Below are 20,619 nucleotides of genomic sequence, written 5' to 3'. Positions count from 1 at the left end.
CAGGCCCCGACCGCCGAGGCCCGAGCAGCACGCCAGTGCGGCAAAGAGGCGCCACGAAACCGCAGGGGCCGGAAGGAGTTAATTTAAGTTCATCTTCCTTCAAAATGAGGTCACCAGCCTGGCACATGGTGGCTGTCTACAGACGCATTCAGCAGCCTGTCCATTCTTCCACCTGATGGGGGGCAGAAGCGACCCCCCAGCGGCCCCCCAGCTGGACGTGAAATCGTAAAGCAATTAATCAAACCTGCTAAAAGGCCAGGCTGACAAGAGCGGGGCGGCCTGTATTTATCATGGAAATCCAGCAGGGGCCCCGGGGGGCGCAGCGTCTGTCCCGGGGCTGCAGCCGGGGGGAGCCCGCCTGGCTGCCTGTGGCCCCCCGTCCCGTCTCCCTCCCTCACCCTCACCACGCGCCTCCCACCCGACCCTGTGTGTGTGTGCGTGTGGCTGCACACGCATGGCGGGGAGAAGAGTCCTGCTCACTGAGCTCTGCGTTACCAAGCTTGTCGGAGCCCTGGACGGGAGATGGGTCACCACTTTGTGCTGTTACTCTCCTGTGTGAGTCACTCAGGGGGACTGTCGAGGACACGCTAAGAGGGGCTTAGCCAGCACCCCGGCTCCCGGACTACGGGGCGCGGTCATAGTAACATCAGTGAGGCCCAGCCTGGCCAGGGGAGACGTGTGGTCAAACTGCGCTGATACAATGCTTCTCAAAAGGCACAGAAACCTGGATCTGATTCTCCACCGACAGACACCGACTGGCTTTCATGTCGCAGCAGCCAGGCTGAATGGCTGGGTGGTGGGTCTGACTGAGCGCAGCACCTGGGCGGCGGGCACCAACCACTAACTGCTCACCTGCACGCACCCCCCGCCCCGCCCTGGCCAGGAAATGAAAAGGATCCCACGTCGTTCCCACCGCCTCCAGAAGGCAGACAATCTACGCGACGCCAGGAGGTACACCTTTGGAAGGAACACACGAGTGCGTGCACACCGTTCGCGGGCAGGGCCAGAGGCAGGCTCTAGCAGGGGACTGAGAACGTCAGGAGGGCACGTGAGCTCAGGCGACCCCTGTGCACTCAGGGGTGTGTGGCGGCCGCAGAAACCGGAGAAACTCTGGGGAGAAGCCTGCATCCACCTCCTCCACAGGCTGGCAGACGCAGTGCTGCGGGCGGGAGGCTCCCCGCCGGCCTGCGGGACGACACCCTCCCCGAGGCACCTTCAGCGCCGCAGAGAAGGGAACTGCCTGCTCTTCCCCGGCTTGTGGTGACGCAGGGGCCGCACCGGCCGCTAACAAGGGCTTCTTGCTAACGTTCTCGACAAAGCCTGGAAACAACGGGCCCGTCCATTTTTATTTCCCTCCATGGGGCGTCTGGGACACACGGGAGATATGCTGACAACATAAAAGCCACCTTCACGTGTGTCAACAGAGACCAGATGCCCACATCCACTAAGGACCAGAAGGGAGACCCCTGGCGGGCAGCGATCTTCACGTGAGGAATTCTCTCCACCTTGGAGGCATATTAATCGCTGATCGGCCGATCGACCAACACTCAAGAGGCCCCTCACCGGGTGCAGGGCACCTTTTCCACGACCGAGCTGCCTCACCAGGCAGTGGGCCTTCGTCGTGGTCGGGAACAAACGACCCGCTCTACCCGTGTTTGTGGTCGGGTTCCCACAGACCTGGTACGCTGGCTCAGGTGCAGTGCATAGACCCGGGCGCGTGCTCTGGGGGCACCGTGTGGGACCTGCCCGCCGTCGGACACCCCGGCGCCCTTACCTTTGCCGATGACGAGGCCGCACTTATCCGCCGGCACGGTGTACGTTATCTCCTGGACGCCGCCGGGGGTTCCCACGCTCCAGTCGCCCCGGCCCCGGCCTCGTCCCCTGGCCACCGCGAGGCCACCGAAGCCATCTCTTTCCTGGGAGGGAAGAAAAGCTCGAGTGACAATTCCGCCACTGCCAGCGGGACCACGTTTCGTCTCCAGGGAGGAGGTGAAGTGACAGGATATAATCAACGCCACACATGAGGACTTGAGAACCTTTTCCACATTTCAGAGTCTGCAGTGCTCTTTTAAACCCAGAATTAACACAAGTCACAGGCATGTTCAGGGGGACGTGTGCGGGCCACCGCGGGCGGTTACATAAATAGCCCTGATGTACCCAACTAAACCAGGCAGTCCGACATCAAGTCCTGTGACGGGGGCCCAGCGCCCCACTGCGAGGCAGTCCTTAGGACTGGGCCCTAATGTCCAGGTGTCAGGGGCCGGTTTTCTCCTACACCTGAGGCCGCCCTGGCCTGTGGCAGACACCTGCTGGGCCTACCGGAAAGCTGCCATTAGATGCTGACGAGCTGTGGGCATTTCGAGTGGGCACCTGAGGGACAAGTATGCCTCCGCCCTTCCCCACCCCGGCACTGCTGCAGGCTCAGGCCACCTCACACCCCAACCGGCAGAAAGGATGAAAGGCTCTTGAGAGAGAGCCTGGTTGTGCCATTCCCCCCAGAATGAAGGAACAAACCACGCGGTTGGGCCCGTGGGTTGGGGGTGGAGCGGCCTCTCATTCTCACACGGCGCCACCAGCAGAGAGCACAACCCTCGGCCAGCACCTAACATCTAGCAGGAGGAGGCTCCTTTCCCTAAGGGGCAGCCGATCTCATTGGAGGTCTTTGTCCCAAGTCACTCTGGAGCTGCGGCATTTAAAATCTTCTTTCTCTGTTTGCTTTTTTAATGTTGGTTTATTTTTGAAAGAGAGAGAGAGACACAGAATCCGTAGCAGGCTCCAGGCTCTGAGCTGTCAGCACGGAGCCCGACATGGGGCTTGAACTCATGAACCATGAAATTATAACCTGAGCCGAAGTTGGATACTCAACCTACTGAGCCCCCCAAGCGCTCCTTATCTTCTTTATCTGTTGAGGGCAGACCAGGTCTGGCTGAGAGCCCCTTCACGGAAGGGTACGCGGGACAGACTCAGCACAGGACAACTGTCTGGCACGAGCTGCCTCTGCTGATGAAAAGTAAGCATTTACCCAGGATCTAAATAAACCAGCAGCGAGTGGAAATGATTGGAGAGTCTTTTTCCCTGCACTTGGCTTTTATAAGACACAAACGGTGAGTAAACAAAGCAATTTTAGGGACGGGCGTTAAAAAGCACGCACACTTGCACACACACGCGTGCACACACATGCACACACAGAGCCAACCTCCCCGCCTGTATCAGGTTCTCGGGGGTGAGGCTGTCCCCCACCGCTCACGCCTCCGCAGCTCTGGGTCTGAGACCCCTCTCTGCCAGAAAGGACGCTGGGCTCCCGCAGGGATTCTCTCCTGGGCCTGTCTCATCCCAAGATGTGCCTGTAACTCCACAGGAAGCCCACGCCCCTCTGGGACGTGCTGACTCGGGAAGTCTGGAGAGGGGGCTATGAACCTGTAAGTCTGGCACGGACTCTTGCTGACTGGGGGGACCCTGGGGGCAGCATGCGCCGCTGACAGCAGAGCTGGGGCTGCGGTTTCCAAGCCACGTGTCTCTCTTCGGCTCCAGGTAATTTCAAGCTCTCCCTCAGTTGGGCACGCGGCGGCAGCATGTGTGTGTGTGTGTGTGTGTGTGTGTGTGTGTGACAATGATCTGGCGCGGCCGCAGCAAGTGGAGACGCTAACAGCGGCACACAGCTTGCTCACGTCCCGACAGCAGTGGGACGGAATCAGGGCAGGAAGGCGGCCCAAAGGCTCTGCGGGACCCCGAAGTGTGTTCTGGAGAAGCTAAGACTAGAGTCCATCTAATAGTCCTGCGCAAAGTATATCCTGCGGCTTGAAAGCCGGTGACCCGCGCTGTACTTCTCCAGGCGGTTTCCACGGGCAGGACTTACTGTATAAACAAAAGCTAGATCCCGGGACAGGAAAGGCAGGAGTGTGAGAAGCGAGCAACAGAACAACGGGAAGGCAGGAAAGGGCAGACGCAGAGGGGCCGCCGGTGGTGCCCCCAGAGGCAGGCAACCGACGGGAGCCCCAGGTTCCAGAAGGGTGACCGAGAGGGCGTGACTGCTCTGTGGTGCTGTCCCCAGGTCCTATGTGGCACTTCGGCTTTTGCGGAGGCCATATCTGAACTCTAGAGAAGCGGACCCACCTGGGCTGTAAGAATAAGCTCGTTGATGACATGTGCCGCATGCTGACACCGATCTGGGGGCCCCATGACTTGTGCGGCTCGCTCCGGACTAATACCATCATCTGCCAACAAAGCAAGAGACGAGGTTAGGAAAAGCCCCACTTTAGCTCGGAAACAAAGGTCAATCTGACTTGCAATCCATATTCCTACTGGAGGCACAGAGAAGCACATACGACTATCTCTTTTTATACGGCTTGTGCCAACACTCACTGCCCACGCAGCTATAGCCGTTTTATTATTTTTTAATGGTTTTATTTTTTTTTATTTTTATTTTTTTTAAATGTTTTATTTATTTCTAGGAGAGCGAGAGAGACAGAGTGAGCAGGGAGGGTCAGAGAGAGAGGGAGTCACAGACCGAAACAGGCTCCAGGCTCTGAGCTGGCAGTCAGCACAGAGCCCGACGCGGGGCTCGAACCCACGAACCGCGAGATCATGACCCAAGCGAAAGTCGGACGCTTAACCGACTAAGCCACCCAGGCGCCCCAATTAATGGTTTTATTTTTGAGAGAGAGTGAGAGAGAGGACGTGGGGCAGAGAGGGAGGGAGATGGAGAATCTGAAGCAGGCTCTGTGCTGTCAGTGCAGAGCCCAATATGGGGCTCAAACCCACGAATTGTGAGATCATGACCTGAGCTAAAGTCAGACACTCAATTGACTGAGCCACCCAGGCACCCCGAGTTATAGCCATTTTAAAAAGATACCATTACAGGGGCGCCTGGATGGCTCAATTGGGTTAAGTGTCCGACTTTGGTTCAGGTCACGATCTCGCAGTTTGTGGGTTTGAGCCCCGCATCGGGCTCTGTGCTGACAGCTCGGAGCCTAGAACCTGCTTTGGATTCTGTGTCTCCCTCTCTCTCTGCCCCTAATCCACTTGCATGCTCCTCCTCTCTCTCTCTCTCTCTCTCTCAAAAATAAACATTACAAAAATTAAAATAAAAAAAAAGATACCTTTATAGAAACAAAAAGCAATAATGTGAAAGACAGCAGAGCTGAGCTATGGCGATGTTTCCAGAAATAAGTGTACTGCAATGTTTTCCCACCTTTAGGAAAATTAAGACAACGTAAACAATTTTGCTCATGAAGGCAAATCTACAACATTTAGGGAACTGTCCTTTATTCTAAGACGTTAGTCCTTTTTCAAATGGTTTTATCTTTAAATAACCAAGTCAAAATAATGGATTTCTTTTTTGAAGTCTTTACTTGACAAAACGAAAAGCTGGAAACGCCGTGAGGGCCCCGAGGAGAAAGCTGGATGGTAATCGGATAACAGAATGGGGGAGGAGGGCGGGAGAAGAAAAAACATGAGTGCTAAGTACAGAGTCCGTGTCTTGTTAAGTGCTCTTATAATTCTTCACAGCGCTAGGGATTTTTGAGAGTCAGCAGAACCAACCTGGCTTGAACTGAATCCTCACCCCGGCATCATTCTGAATCTTCTTGATCATTTCCCCGTTTCTTCCTATTACAATCCCGACAGCAAACCTTGGCACAGACACCTGAGAGCACAGGGAAGCAACCTGATCAGAGCTGTCTGCAAATCGGTTGTTTCTTAAAGGATACATGAAAAGAAAAGAAAAGAGAAAAGAAAAGAAAAGAAAAGAAAAGAAAAGAAAAGAAAAGAAAAGAAAAGAAAAGAAAGAAAAGAAAAAAGAAAAGAAAACAACTTGATTCTGATTGCAGCGTCTTCCTAGAAATGATATAATTCAGCATGTTTCTCCCTCTTAGGAAAAATATCGTGGTTGATGGTGGCATTCCTGCCTGTTAAGTACATTCGATTGGAATAATTACAAACATGAAGTAAAGCAAGATAAACCTTATAAATAAAAGGTTAAAAATGGCAAGCTTATCTTCCCAATTCTACGAAATAAGCATAAATGCACCACGCACATGAATTACACTGAAGGTCCGTTAAAATGCTCTCCACCCCACCTCATTCTTTTATTGGGAGAAATATACAGAACAGTCTTTATATCATTTTAACTGCTCGTAAGTATACAGCTCAGCAGCATTACACACACTCGCGACGTTAGGTAGCCATCACCAGCCTCTATATCCCCCCAAACCTTTTCATCACCTCCCACCCAGGACTCCATATTCTATTGAGTGGAGACTCCTTCCGGTGCCCCCGATCCCCTCTCCTCCACCTTCTGTCTCTATGAACTACTCCAGGCACCTCGAGTACGTGGAATCACACGGAATTTGTCCTTCTCTATCTGCCTTATCTTACTAAGCACGTTTGTAAGGTGTGCCTGCGGTGGTGCCGCGAATCTCAAGATTTCATTCAAAAGGAAAGCTTTTCATCCATCCCTCCTTGTCAGGGAGCCGGGCTTCCAAGTCGGATGCATCACAATGCAGGGCACTGAAGAAACCTGGACTCGGGTCCCCACCTGGGAACCAGGAGGAATGACCCCGTTCCCTACAAAGCAGGCCAGCTGGCTCCGCTCCCCCATGGCCACCACCTAGGTCCTTCCTCACACCCACCCTGGCGGCAGAGATGAGATGGGAGTGCAGCCTGCGATCTGAAAGCTCGGCTCGCGTGCCTGGGAACTGAGCTGGGAACTCACCGGCAGGCCGGGCCTACCTCTATGCTGCCTCCTCCCACGCGGGCGTTGAAGTCGCCACGGACGCCTCGAAAGTCGGCTTGCTCTTTTTCTCGAATGATCTCCAACACCATTTCTCTTGCTTGCTGTGTGAACACGGAAGAAAGGCATTATGCAAAACAAAATGCTAAGACATGAAATTTCAAGACCAGACCCTGTTCAGCTGGGCATAAAGATCCAAAGGCGCTTAGCAGTGGGCCAGCTCGCTCCCTGCATTACAGCGTGGGACAGGGAGGGCTGCTGGTGAGGGTCACACAGGCCCAGTCGTGGGCAATGTAAGGACTACACCCACACGGACTGGGGCCCAGCCTCTTTCAAGCCACAGTCAGATCAGCACATCTGTGCTGGGGCAGAGCCTGGTTACCACGGCCCTGTGGCATCTCTGGGCACACTGTTTCTTCTAGAGAGCTCTGTGGGCAGGTTCCACAGAAAAGACATTACATCTTCTACACTGCTTCCACTGCAGAGCGGCAGCGAGACAAAGGGAAAAGGCCAGCCCAGGGAGCCTGGAAACACCTTCCTGTAGCCAGAGGTCAAATCCCCCAATTACCGACCAGCAAGACTGCCTCGCGGGCCCGGCGACCTTGGCAGCACCCTCGGCATCCTCTCCCCGCAAAAGCACTGAAGCCCGGCCGGCCGGCCTGCACCTGCCCCACAGGAATCTGCACTGAGCACGAGCCGTACGTAACAACCCAAGGTCATGTGGGAACCCACACGGCACCCGGGTTCTGGAAAAACCAAACCAAACCAAAAAGTCCCAAGATAACAATTAAAATCTTGACATTTGGAGAAATCGGGAGTGTGGGCAGACTGACAGACGATGTTAGGGGCCTATTATTATTTTCTTAGGCGTGGTTTTATGGATGTTAGTTCTTAGGACAGACACGCTGCAGGATCTAGGGACAGACAATCGTGACGCCTGCCCCAAACTTACAACCGGTGAGGTAGACGTAAGCAACTAAATCACTCACACACACACACACACACACACACACTCTCTCTCTCTCTCTCTCACCAGTGCAGCAAACTGACAGCCAGGATGAAGCTACACAGGTGCTCATGGTTCTCTCTTTTCAGCGTGTGTATACACCTGAAGTTTTGCATAATAAAAAGTTGGAGAGAGAGAACAAATGAACAATAATTTATACTTAATATAGCAAGCAGCTTTTCCAAATAAAAAATGTGGAATACACAGTTTAAAAAAAAACAAACACTAAAAACCCATTGTAATAATTTTCCAGCAAATTCCTGAAGTATTAACAAAATAAGCTCTTTGGTATTCTTTTCATAAAAAAGCCAAAAAGTTCCAACAGAGAAGGCAAGCAGGGAGCCCACCTGCGAGCACCTGAAGAGTCTAGAAGCCTGGGGAAGAAGGCCCCTGGGGGCAGGGGTCCACCAGAAGGGCATAGACGGCTGGGTCACTGACTGGAGCCTAAGGATAGAGGCCATTTTAATCACTGGCCCTCAATCCTGTTTTAAAACCATTTTTTTACAGGGTCTCAGTCAGGTAAGCAACCGACTTCAGCTCAGGTCATGATCTGTGGTTTGGGGGTTCAAGCCCCACATCAGTCTCGCTGCTGTCAGCGCAGAGCCCGCTTCAGATCCCGTCTCCCTCGGTCTCTGCCCCTCCCCTGCTGGCGCACGCACTCACACGTTCTCAAAAATAAACAAAAAAAACCTGGGAGAAATAAATAGGTGAAGGGGATTAAGAGTTATAAAATAAATAACTCCTGGAGTTGAGAAGTAGAACAGGGGAGTAAAGTTGATTATACTTTAATATAGTAACTGCACTGTGACGGACGCTATGATGAACCACTTCATGTTGTCTATGATTTCACAATGTATCAAGTCACTATGTTGTACCCCTGAAACTGACATGGTATCGTATGCCAACTACAACACACACGCACACAGACAATGCTGGGGGAGCGAAGGATCGGGGGAAGGATCTCGCTGGAGACTGGTAGGTAACATCCACTGGATCGAAGCCCCAGGACTCCCACAGAGGTAGCGCGGTTGCTGACAGACCAGCTCACAAGGCGCGTCAGCCTGGAGCTCCTCCAAGTGCGGCAAAGGCCAGGCAGCGGGCAGAAAGGGAACATTCGGATTTCGCGGGAACGGACACATCCCCGTGCCCGCAGCCCACTCGCATCCCTGCCGACAGCAAGAGGTGGAGGATGGAGCCACCCACACGGTTTCCAGCTAAGCCCCAGGCTGCTTTCAGAAGTGGGCTGTCCTCTGTGGCTGGGGAGCTCAGGGCACAGGTCCCCTGCTCGGGGACACACACATGCCTTGGGTGGGGGGGGGTGCTCACCTCCCACCTGAGCTGGAGGCCTTCCAAAAACGGGCATAGAGAGAACAATCGAGTAAGAGCCAAACGGAGCCCACACCCGAGGTGACTGCAGGCCACCACATAGGAAACTGCATCCAATCTGTGTGACGAAACCATCTCTGTTTATGGGTAAGTGTCCTTTTAGGTGCCCTGTCCGTGACCACAGCCACCATCCTCATGGGGCCTCAGGTTCTCCAAATACAGCCAGCGTCAATGAGGAACTCGATTTTTATTTAATTTGAGTTCATTTAAATGGCCCCCTGTTGCCAGGGGCAGCACAGCCCTCAATCCCTTCCAGCATCACAGCTGGCTGGGGATGACCGCTTACCGTAAATAAGGAACATCAGTTCTAGAACTTCCTGAACGACACAGAAGCGCTACACGTTCCTACAGCCTGACACCCCCACACCCAGGGTCGGCCCGACGCGCAGTGTGTCCCACCTGTACTTTGAACGGGTCTCCGGTGATGCGCAGGGGCTTATCTGCTCCCGTAGGCAACGGGCCATCCTGGATCATGACCATTTTCACACCGGTCCGCTCCTGTGGGGACGGCACGCAGTACGGGCCTCAGCGCCGCGAGCGGGAACGCAGCGCGGCCCAGGAGGCTGGTGGGGCCACATCCCGCCCGCCCCATGCACTGTGCCCTGAGAATGCGGGCACACAGGCCATGCCAGAGAGCCTCGAGGCGGGGACAGAAAGCCACTTCCCCAGCCCCTCTCCTCTTCTGGTCCCCAGAATACCCCAGTCTAACCAACTATCGTTAGGAAGTGCGGAGCGAGGACATCATCATGTGAGGGCCCGTGTGCCACTCAGCTGAGAAGCAGGTGCGACCGTCTCCCCCGTTCACTGCGGGGCGGGCTCGGACAGCGAGCCACCCCAGCCTCTGGAGCGGAGGGTTGGGGAGCAAGAGGTGGCTTCTGGCCTCTAGGGCTCTAGAGCCCACGCACGAGAGCGCCTGCCAGTCTGAGGACTGGGCCAAGCAAGGGCACCCCGGTGGACCCTGACCCCTGACCCACAACTTCAAAAGCCCAGAAGTTGAAATAAAAGTTTGCTCATAATTCATTTGGCAGCAAAACCAACCTGAAGTCCCGAAAGCCTATTTCTGGACCATTCCCTCACTGAGCGTGACTGTCCTCACACTTAGCTATAGAAACGGGCATCAGATTATGGGGTGCGGCCCCGGAATTTGCCAGGCGTGTTCAATTCTGAAACGCGCTTGGCTCCCCAGGTCTCCCTCCGATGGGGGATTCTGGAACAGAAGCAGCTAATGCCCACGGAGCACCTGCTCAGTCGCTGGCTGTGTGCCGGGGTCGGGTACGAATATGCAACCACAAGGGTTATTGCAGCTGCTTCACAGCAGTGAGGCGGGCACGTCCCTGCCTTTACAGACGAGGACTCCGAGCCCTCAAAACACAGGGAAACATATTCAAGATCACACGGCTGACAAGGGTGCGTGCGGCTGGCCATGAGCCCCAGCTCTGGATACAGTACTTGCATCTGAGGTGTGGCCACGGGGTGGTAAAATCCTAGCAGCGTCACTACCCCCAAAGTCGCGACAAGTTCACGGGTGCTGCGGGGCTCGGCATCACAGCGGGCCTCGGGCCTGGCCACGGTATGTGTTCAGGACGCATGTGTCCAGCAGAGGGTCTGTGGGACCCCCGAGTGGAAGGTGCGAGTGGAAGTCCACCCTGAGCCGCGTGTGTACAGCCAGCCCCGCGGTGGGGGGAGGGGAGGCCTGAGTTATCACCGGACCCCCCACCCCCCAGCTCTGGGAAGGCCTCACCTACCTGCAGCTGCTTTATTGTCTCCCCTCCTTTGCCGATGACCAGGCCCACTTTAGACGCAGGGATGAGAATCTCCTGGATCGTGCTATTGCCATCTACGTCATTATGAAAGCCGGGTCCATTCCGACAGCGATCTACAATCTGCCCCAGGAGCCGTTTGGCTTGTCTTTGGGAGGGAAAGGAATCACAAGAGAAGGAGCATTAAGTGAGTGTGCGAGGCATCCATGAAAGGGAAACGGCACCAGGGGGCTGGGGTCGGGGGGGAAGCCACGAAGGAGTCAAGGCAGCCCTCCGTCCAGCTCCAGCTCCTGCCCCCACAGCCCGGGGGGTGTCTGCCATTCGCCTCGCTACTGGGCTGGAACGTAAGAGCGACACGCGCCGCACGCCAGCGCCCCGCCACAGCCCCCTTCCGGCCTGCACTCCGCTCGTGATGCTGCCGGGCCTTCCCTTCCCACACGGTCTCGTCTCCTAGCAGAAAGGTCAGCTGCTGCCTTGGCCCCCCTGCACCCCTCTCTCGGTCCCCTGTCCAGCACGGTGCTTCCCCCAGAGGAGACCCTCAGTGCGACGCTGGTTAAGTACGGGCAGGAGAGAGCGCGAGACGGGAAGGAAGAAAGCAAGGGTTAGCAGTCACCGTCGGAATTCCCAGACTCCAAAGGTCCTCTCCCTGACCAGCCGGCTCTACAACTTTTGAGCAAAGGCCGTGAATCGCCAGTTGGGTCTCGAGGGGCGGGAAAGGGAGGAGGCTGGATGCTGGTGTGGCCGCACAGTCACCGACGCCTGCTCTGAGCTTTCCCAGCCGGATTCTCGGGACCCCGCTTTCCCCACGCGACACTGTCGGGTGCTGGTTTGGAGGCGGGGGCGGGAAGCCGTGGCGTTGAAACAGCACCCCCGACCCACCGAGGCCACCCGTGAGGCCATTGCCTTCTCTGCACCAGAATCTCCCCTGGCTGGCTTTTTTGTGGTTTTTTTGGGTTTTGTTTCTGTTTTTCACTATGTACTCTCTAAACCACCATGTACAACTCATTTTTTTGGTTCCGCCAATGGGGAAGAACTGAGCTACTACACAGGCTGGCTGTACTGTCTCCTCGCCTCCTAAAGCTACGGTCCGTGACCCCGAACGCCTGGGGACAAGAGGAAGAGGAACGGTTAGAGGAGCAGAGGGAAGAAGAGCGATGTAGGAAACAGATGCTGCCTTTGGTAGTCCTGAGCCCCCGTGGGCAGTATCGGCCTGCGGGTCTTCTCAGCTCAGCAGCTTTTTAGTATTTTGCTTGAGTGCTAAATTAACCTGCACTGGAAGAAAACTGCCGCGACTCCAGCAAAACCATCCCGCGTGCCCTAGAATGCACACCTGCCAGCAATCCTTCTTCTGGGTCACTGCTTGCAATGTTGCGGCAGAACAAGTGAATTTAAAACTCATCTGGACTCCCAGAGAAACGGAAACAATGAAACAGCCCTGCCTATTGAGCCAGACGTAATCTCGGCACCCCTGTCCCCAAACGCAGTTCAGCAGATTGAAAGAGGAAAGCGAGCAGGCCTGAAGTTAGTACGTCCCCGTCCCCTAGGAGGCTGTTGGGTTTACGGGGCCTGCATCTGCGGCAAGGCTCCGAGCGCAGGCGGCCCAGGGTCGGAAAGCAACGCTCATCACTGGGTGGGTTGCAAGGGCCCCAAAAGTCAAGACGCCCTCTGACCGGTCCATACGGCCCGCAGAGGGGAGCGACGGACACAGAGAGTCAATCCGTTTGGTTCACAAGTTTCAGAAGGGCAGGGCGGTGGGCCCAGGCAGAAGGCCTGGTACCGGGATTTTCCCAAAGCGCCAGGCTCACGAATGCAGACCTGCTCAGGTAAAGGAGGGAGGGGGCGCCGGGGAAGGAGGAGGTTGCCTAGAGTGTTCGGGCTCTTAAGGAAACCTGGTGTGTAGGACGATGTCAGGGCCACCGCCAGAGATTCTGTAGAATTTGACCGAAGGGTGGTACCACGCGTGTGCCACAGAAAACTCCCCTGGCGTGGCAGCCTCCCAGGTCCTTTTCCACAGAAGCGTCTGCCGTCGAGGCCAGGCCACGGCACACCTCCACAGTGTCTGGTCAGTTTTGCCCTTCCGTGTCTCCCCGTGTGGGGAAGGAAGAAGAAGAGTAAAAGGAAAAAGTAAATAAAATAAACTTACTCAATACTTTCTGGGGTTCCGGTAAGTACACAGGGCCTCTCTGGAATCCCAGAACTCTCTATAAGAAGAACCGAGAAGAGGAGGTGTGTTGGTGGGCGCCGGGCGGCCGTGCGCCTCTGCCCCCGGGTGCAGGCTGCCTCCCTGGGCTGGCTCCGAGGCCGGCCCCACAGAAGCCCGGGCCCCAGAAAAAGACGATGTGCTTCCACTCGTGGACAGGGCGGGAAGCTGGTGCCGCCACCCTGGGTTCTCAGAGCAGAAACAGGTTCTGCCGGGGTGGGGGTGGGGGGGTGGACAGGACCCGGGGCAGGGGTGTCTGAGGGGGTCCTAACGACCAGCCTCGCCTCATTTAGGACCCATGTGTGTGCTGAGGAGGGCCTGAGCCGCGTGGCCCGCTTTTCCTCAGTTTCTCCGCTTGCACAGCAGTTTCTGGTTGCCTGTGGGCAAGCGGCCCGGCGGTGGGCTGAGGAAATTAANNCAACTAACGGCAGTTACTGCCTTCAGGACACTGTAGTGTGTGTCTTGTAAGCGGATGACACCTTCTCTAGTGCAATGTCCTCCCCCAAACCCGCTCCTCCACTATGGAAAGAGAGCAAATGCAAACTCGTTAGAACTATTAATAAAAATGCTTCTTCTGCAATCTGTCTCTCTCCATGTCGCACGGCCGAAACGGACCCAGCTGGGGAGGGTCCTGGGCCGTGTGGAACGCGTGCTCGTTTAGCCAGAAGCCCAGCTGGCCTCCTTCCACAGAGCAGAGCCGGCCAGCAGCCCCTCGAGTGACGGCACGGCCGCAGCACTCTCCCGGGCCCCACTGCCTGGCATCGCGCCCTGGGGCAGAAAACAAACACCTAGAGCAGCAGGCGTCTGGCCGGGGCCACGGGGAGCCACGGAACCGCCGAGGGCCTCGTGTCTGGGCCGGCTTCTGCCCCGGTTGTTCTGGTTCTCATCTGGGAGTCCGGCTCCAAAAATGCAAGGAAAACAGCACTCGATATACTTACCCAGGCCCCGCGAACTTCTAAGTTAACGAGCAAAGGTAATGAAATCTGGAAAACTTGGCAAAACACCGATTTCTACCAAACTGAGATCTATGAAGAGAGGAGCCTTACCTGAAGCAATCTGAATTTTGCAACCAGATTCTGCTTGAATCCGTGAAATCTGCTCACCTCCCCTGCCGATAACTGAAACAAATTGAACAGGGTCAGATCGTGGCCCCCCCCAATTCCATCTACAGCCATGCACGAAGGGCTTAATTAACTCCACAAACATTTACACTTGGCTCGCAGCACTATCAATCAGGGTGGCCTTGGTGAGCCCACGAGAAAAAAATCATACATGAAACAAAGCAGACAGACACAGGGTACCCCAGCCCAACTGTGGAGAGGAGGGGGTGGGGCGGGAAGGAGGACGGGGGAGGGGGCCCCCGCAGATCTCTCTCTCAGCCTGGAGCGAGACCCATGGCACGTCAGGGCTCTGGGGGGACACAGTGTGCAAAGCATTCCACCACAGTGACGGTCACACTGCAAGACTAAGCAGGGGCAAGTAGATACTGTGGATACTTACTAAATCCAACCATTTTATCAGGCACTTTGAATTCTTCTGTTATTACTGCCCTAAAAACAAAGAACATTTTGGAAAAACATATAAAGAAATCCACAGCCATTTTAGGTTTTCCCCCAAATTTCCCATGGTGGCAATGCTGGACGATAGAGGCTTCAGATGCGCATCATGCCCATGGGGCTACCAAGGCCATAGCCCTCGAGAAACAGCGTCATCCGATGGACCTCTGGTCAATCCCTTCTCAAAAGGACTCAACCTTCTGCTCTCCCTGTGTCAGAGGAAGAAGCCTCTGCCTTTTCATGAAACCATCAACTCTACTAACAGCGGCCTGTCTTCTCAGTCCTGCCTAACACCTAAACGTTGTCTGGGGCTTACGGAGTGAGTCTGGATTTCCTTTCCTGGTCTCCTTTGCAGATACAGATATTCCATTCTCTCTTCAACATTCCCTGTTTCCCAATTTTTCTCTTGTTTCTGGCCTCTGTCTAATCTAGCTGTTGTTTAGGGTGCGATGCTCCAAATGGAACCAGTAGCCAACAGAGGCCTAATCAGTGCTGACCAGGACGGAATANTAAATCGGTGTGTGTGTGTGTGTGTGTGTGTGTGACAACTACTGGTTCTTTCGAGTAAATCTGCGAAGTTGCCAGTGAGTGTATTGTGGACAATATCCAATTTGCCCGACGCCCCAGAAAGCAATTAAATCTAAACATTTACCTTAGGAGGAAGCTAAATGCAAGTACTTGAAAAAGAATGAAGGGTGATGAGCATTTGTAAGCCTCTCTCACACAGCAGGAATTGTGCCTATCACGGAAAGGATCGAATCTAGCGCACGTTTTTAGGGAGCGCGTGGCACACAGAAGAAACAGTGGAAGTCGCACTTGCCACTGTGCCGGCAGGACGAGTGCACACAGCCTTCCCCGTGCGGAGCCACCTGCTCTGCTCACATGTGTGCAGGGAGCCTCCCTAGCGCCCGGGGGACAGGAGCTCACCCCAAGAGCAGGCAATTACGGCCGCCCGAATCAGGAGCACTGCGGACAAAGACTCCAAGCCTCACTGGCCCAACACAGCCCGGAGGGGGCGCGGGGTTCCCATGGGAGGGGCTTCCTGGCCGTGGTGGAGGGTGACAGTGACCCTGTGCCTGCAACCACGAGACACGGCTCACGTGCGTGGCACCGGGGGTCTCAGCGAGGGGTCCTGGGGAGCTTACTGAAGGGGGCAACGCCTCCTAACACAAACCTTCACAGAACTCAGGCGGCTCCTCCGCCCTCAGGGACAGTGGGGGCGGACTCTCTTTGAGGAGGAAACGTATGAAGAGGAGCTGCTCTGGGCTCCCCGGTGACAGAGCTCCATCTAACTGTGAGGCTGAAGCTGGTCTGATCACAAAGTATGCACATCTTGGGAAGCAAAATTCTGACTAATTACGGCTTTACAGGAAAGCTACGTTTGATACTAACAACAACATTGTTTAGATAATTTTAGTTCATTAAAAACCAGAGCAAACCAGGAACGCGGCAAAGACAAAACCCAGGTTCAATCTTTTGGCCAACGGGTGCCTAAGGATTTCTAGAAATTGCCCAACATTTGTGCAGTACACAAGGGGCCAGAATTGTATCGTTGCTGGCGGGGCTGAAGGATGCTATGTTGCAGTGACGGATGCACCAGACAGAATGTCATCCACGAGGAGAGAAACTGTCGGCAGGCTTTCCTGTATGTTTCATTCTTTTTGAAGGATGAGGTTGGAACTGCAGACACTGCATCTTAGAGACTGGTCTGTTTGAAACTGAAAGGTCTCTGTATCTCTCTAAATCCTCAGTTTGTTAGGGAAGAAGGCTATGGAGGTAAACTGAGGCAGGGAGTCACGATGACATTTCTCCCAAGGTTCTGTGGCAAGTCCCTGCCACGAGGGCATGGGGTGGGCCCTGGGCTTCTGGCCTCCCAGGGCCACAACTCCTTGTGAATCACAAGCTTCATCTCGTGAAAGCCCAGGGGCTCATGATTCTTCGGGACACATTTGCTCAAATGAAGACATTAAGGATTCTTAAAACACGGGGAAAGCCATCAAATCGGAATGGAAAATTTCACAGCCTCTCCTTTTAAATTAGATGCATGTGGACAGATAAAAAGCAGCCCCCACATTCTAGAGGTCCACTAAGTTTACATACAATCATGGCTGATTTTTAATATCCCCTGTTCATTTATCCCTTGAGATTACCCTGTCTGCGAAAGGACGATAAAAAAACAAAACAAAACCAAAAAAACCTTGAGTCTTAAAGAAATCCAGCCCCTGGTTTTTCACACTCTCAACCTCTGACTTGCTAACACTCCAGTACAGATGGTGGATCAATAAACAATTAGAAATGATCAATAAATAATAAAACATAACCCACTGCTTACCTTTGATGTACCAAGGCCCCTAACTGGTTACCTACTGTGGCAAAGAGAAAGAGAAAAGAAAAATCAAAGCATTAGCACGGATAAACTAACTCCATCCTTACACGAGTTCTTACCATGTCAGGGAGGGGGGGAGAGAAAAGAAAGGCAGAGAGAAAGCAAACAGTAATTTAGGCTCAGTGGCTGCAATGAATGCGTTACATGATATGAAACAGGAGGGGACGCCTCGATCAACGCAGTGTCTAACCCAGTGTCCAGCTGAAAGCCGGATAAGAAATTGATCTGTGTGTCCACCCGCTGAGAGGCCTGGGAGAAACTCTCGCTTGCCTAAATCCCTCTCCCTTCCCACCTCCCTCCTGCTCTGGATCCAAACTCAATGTACAGATAGCAAGGGTTCCCTCTTTTTCAAACAAATGAGAAGATTTAACCTCCGAGCCCGGGAGCATTGTTAAGGACAGCCCCACGGCAGCTGTGGGCCCTAAGAAGGTGCACATATGTTCCTGCCGGCCACGGGGCATCCCCCCCCCCACCCCGATTCTGCCTGCCCTCCCAGGAACAGACATATCTCAGGGAGAGGATATGGCACTTTCCCTCCTTGGGCCTCCTCATCAACCCACCAGTCCGTCCATCGTGGACCGCTAAGAACGAGCGCGGCCTTTCAAGCCCACTTCAGACAGCAGCGCCCAACAGCCTCTGATTACAAAAACCCACTCTGCAATCACATCCCCACAAAACCGCCTCAGCTACACTTTTTGTTCCAGTTTCCCCTCTTCTAGCAATTGATGAGCATCTCCCTCGCCAGCCAGCAGCAAAAAGGAATTTGTGGGGTTTCTCTTTTGGAGAATGCAGCCTGGGAAACTCAGTCAGCAGACACTGAAAGAGCATAAATCCTAAACATATTCCAAGGAACTGAATGGATCTTATGACGTGCTGCCGGGAGTATTCAAAACTCGGTCTTGGGGGGCGGGGGGGTGGACAAACAGCAGAGAAGTGGGGAAGGTCAATCACATCAACTTTAGAACAAAGAGTGAAATGGGCTGACAGCTGAAGTCTAGGGCTCCCAACTGCTCTTTCTGCCTGAACTTAACCCTGTCCTTCTGACTGGACAGGAGCTGGTCGTAATGGAGACAGAGGACAAGAAACCAGGTCATGGCATTTTTTTTTTTTTATGTTTGTTTATGTGAGAGTGCAAACAGGGGAGGGGCAGAGAGAGAGGGGAACAGAGGATACGAAGCAGGCTCTGCACTGACAGTGGTGAGCCCGATGTGGGGCTCGAACTCCCGAACCGTGAGATCATGACCTGAGCCTAGGTCAGACACTCAACTGACTGAGCCCCCAGGAACCCCCCCTCTGGTCATATTTTAGAAGAAGAAAAAGCATTCTTGCAAAAAGTAAATGAGTCAATACCATATCTCCTCTGGATCAATAGCAAGATAATGGTTTGCAGCCAAAATATTGACATTATATACTATTAATCTGCTTATCTCAGGGATAAGAGAATTGTTTTTCATTGAATCTTAAACTTTTCTCTTTGCGTTTCCAGTTTGAAGATGATGAATGCTCTCACTTGGGGCTGGGCTGTGCTCACGATTCCCAGCCAACGTGAAGACTGGGGCGATTCCAACTTTGGGCAAGGAACCCCCATCACACACTCAGCCCCAGGGTGTCGCCAGAGAGGAGCGTCCACTACTGGAAGGCAGTGGGTCTGAGCAAAACAGGCTGAAGGAGAATGCCCACAAAAGAGCACCCTTGAGTTTTGCTACCTGTCCCCTGTCCATACACAAGGGTCCCACCAAGCCTCTCTGCTTACTGCCAGAATGCCTCTCAGGGGTGAAGAATACATTGAAGACAGAGAGACTAAAGACTAAGATGCTTGAAATGCCAAGAACACAGAGAGGTGCCTGGTCCCCAATCAGGGCAACACAGACGGACCTTGGCTCCTGGCCTGCTGTGCTATTTGCTAAGAGATGTTCAAAGGGCTGATGATCTTCAGAGATTTTGGCCAGAAAAGCCACAGAAACAGGGTAAAGGGCAACGCTACCTTAGAGAACTTTATGAGGTTCACAAGAACATTCAGGAGGCGGTTTGGTCAAAAGCCATTTAAAATATTGTGCTCGCCACAAATAAAGGAAATTCCTTTCTGTCAGTAAGGTTATGCTTCACAGGTGTCGCGTGTGCGCGCGCGCGCGCGCACACACACACACACACACACACACGGTACAGCCAAGTGCCTTGCTGACCAAGGGGAGGCGCTCGCAAAGATCAAAACGGAAGCGTGCACACCATCATCCCAGAGAGCTAACTACCGAGGCACACGCCCAAGAATGAAATCAGGAGCGCCCCGGGGGCTGAGCCAGTTGAGCTTCCGACTTCCGCTCAGGTCATGATCTCCAGGTTAGTGAGCTCAAACCCTGCATTGGGCTCTGGGCTGACGGCTCAGAGTCTGGAGCCTGCTTCGGATTCTGTGTCTCCCTCCCTCTCTGCTCCTCCCCCACTCACATTCTGTCTCTCTCAAAAGTAAACATTGAAAAAATTTTTTAAAGAAAAAAGAATGAAATCAAATTCCAATTTGGACTCAACTCTTGAGTTGGACCCTTACTTAGGAAGGGCACACAGCCCCCTTTCTCCACGCAAATGCCGCAGCCCCAGGGTGAAACACGCGATTTAAAGTTTCACTTCCTGTGGAAACATTCCCACTTGAAGCCTCAAAATGAACCCCAGCAGTCAGGTCAGGGACTCCGGGCACTCGCACAATGGACTCATATCATCTGACTCCACGAACAGGGGGCCTCTCCTTGGTCTTCATGATGAAAGGGGGGCGTCAAGTGAAGGAGCCCGGTGGGAATGCCTATCAAGTTCAATTCAATAGTAACTACAGTCATTTTACTGTAAAAAAGGCAAAATGCTGCATACTATCAGTCCTATTTCCTGTTAATGGTGCATGCTGGCCAACAATGCCTCATCTCCCCTCCCAAGTTCAGCTCAGCTCCATTCCAGCACACGGGCGCACACGCGCGCACACACACACGCACACACACACACGTGGCTCTCATCTATCCTGGCACACCGCATAATGGGAAGCCACCTGGGCTAGAGGAAAATGAGCTTCCCCACAGAAAAGATTCATGCCACAATATAAGAAATTCTTTCTAAAGAGTAATAATACACTGTCAATTTCAATAACGATCTTTGAAAAAGAATAAAATAAAATAAGGCACCGGACACATTTTCCCCCTCGCTACTGAGGAGGAAAATGTCTTCCTTTTTCTTCCACTAAAGAAATGCTACAAAACATCACTGGGGACACACTCGACCTTACAACATGCGTCCATTTTAACAGCTGACCCCCATTTCCGAGAAGCAACGGCACCCTCGTCTTCCGTGCGGGCACAGAGCAGGTAGGGCGCGGGTCAGCCAGGACAGAGAACATCAGCACTTTTTACATAACTGAGCAAACAGATAAATAAGCCAACCCCTCCTCTGTGGAGCTAGGAAAGGACCCTGCGCCCGCCCCTGGGTCCCCGGGGCCCCTGTGGCTCTGCCAGTGATGCCTGCGGGCACTGCAGGGGTTTCTCCCATTTTCAAAGCATTTTAAAAATGCTTTTCTCCCAAGGACAGCACAGAGGCTTCCTGTGTTCTAAGGAGGCAACCT

The 20,619-nt window shown here is 53.8% G+C and overlaps 1 protein-coding gene across 2 annotated transcripts in view; it reads right to left on the bottom strand.

Moving 5' to 3' along the window:
* FUBP3 (far upstream element binding protein 3) overlaps positions 1-20,619 on the bottom strand; it is a 50,086-nt gene that overhangs the window by 8,812 nt on the left and 20,655 nt on the right. For both annotated transcript variants that reach the window (XM_077768393.1, XM_077768394.1), the window contains exons 3-12: positions 16,971-17,004; positions 14,583-14,632; positions 14,129-14,200; positions 13,026-13,083; positions 10,868-11,030; positions 9,522-9,620; positions 6,730-6,834; positions 5,542-5,644; positions 4,114-4,214; positions 1,775-1,916 (exon numbers count right to left, since the gene is read on the bottom strand). In XM_077768393.1, the coding sequence (XP_077624519.1) occupies positions 1,775-1,916; positions 4,114-4,214; positions 5,542-5,644; positions 6,730-6,834; positions 9,522-9,620; positions 10,868-11,030; positions 13,026-13,083; positions 14,129-14,200; positions 14,583-14,632; positions 16,971-17,004 (927 nt within the window). The remainder of the gene's footprint in view (positions 1-1,774; positions 1,917-4,113; positions 4,215-5,541; positions 5,645-6,729; positions 6,835-9,521; positions 9,621-10,867; positions 11,031-13,025; positions 13,084-14,128; positions 14,201-14,582; positions 14,633-16,970; positions 17,005-20,619) is intronic.

Source organism: Crocuta crocuta, unplaced genomic scaffold (genome assembly GCF_008692635.1).
Source record: "Crocuta crocuta isolate KB4526 unplaced genomic scaffold, BGI_CrCroc_1.0 scaffold35, whole genome shotgun sequence".
Classification (NCBI taxonomy): domain Eukaryota; kingdom Metazoa; phylum Chordata; class Mammalia; order Carnivora; family Hyaenidae; genus Crocuta; species Crocuta crocuta.
Note: the sequence above shows the minus strand (reverse complement) of the source record. Positions and strands in the feature narration are given on the sequence as shown.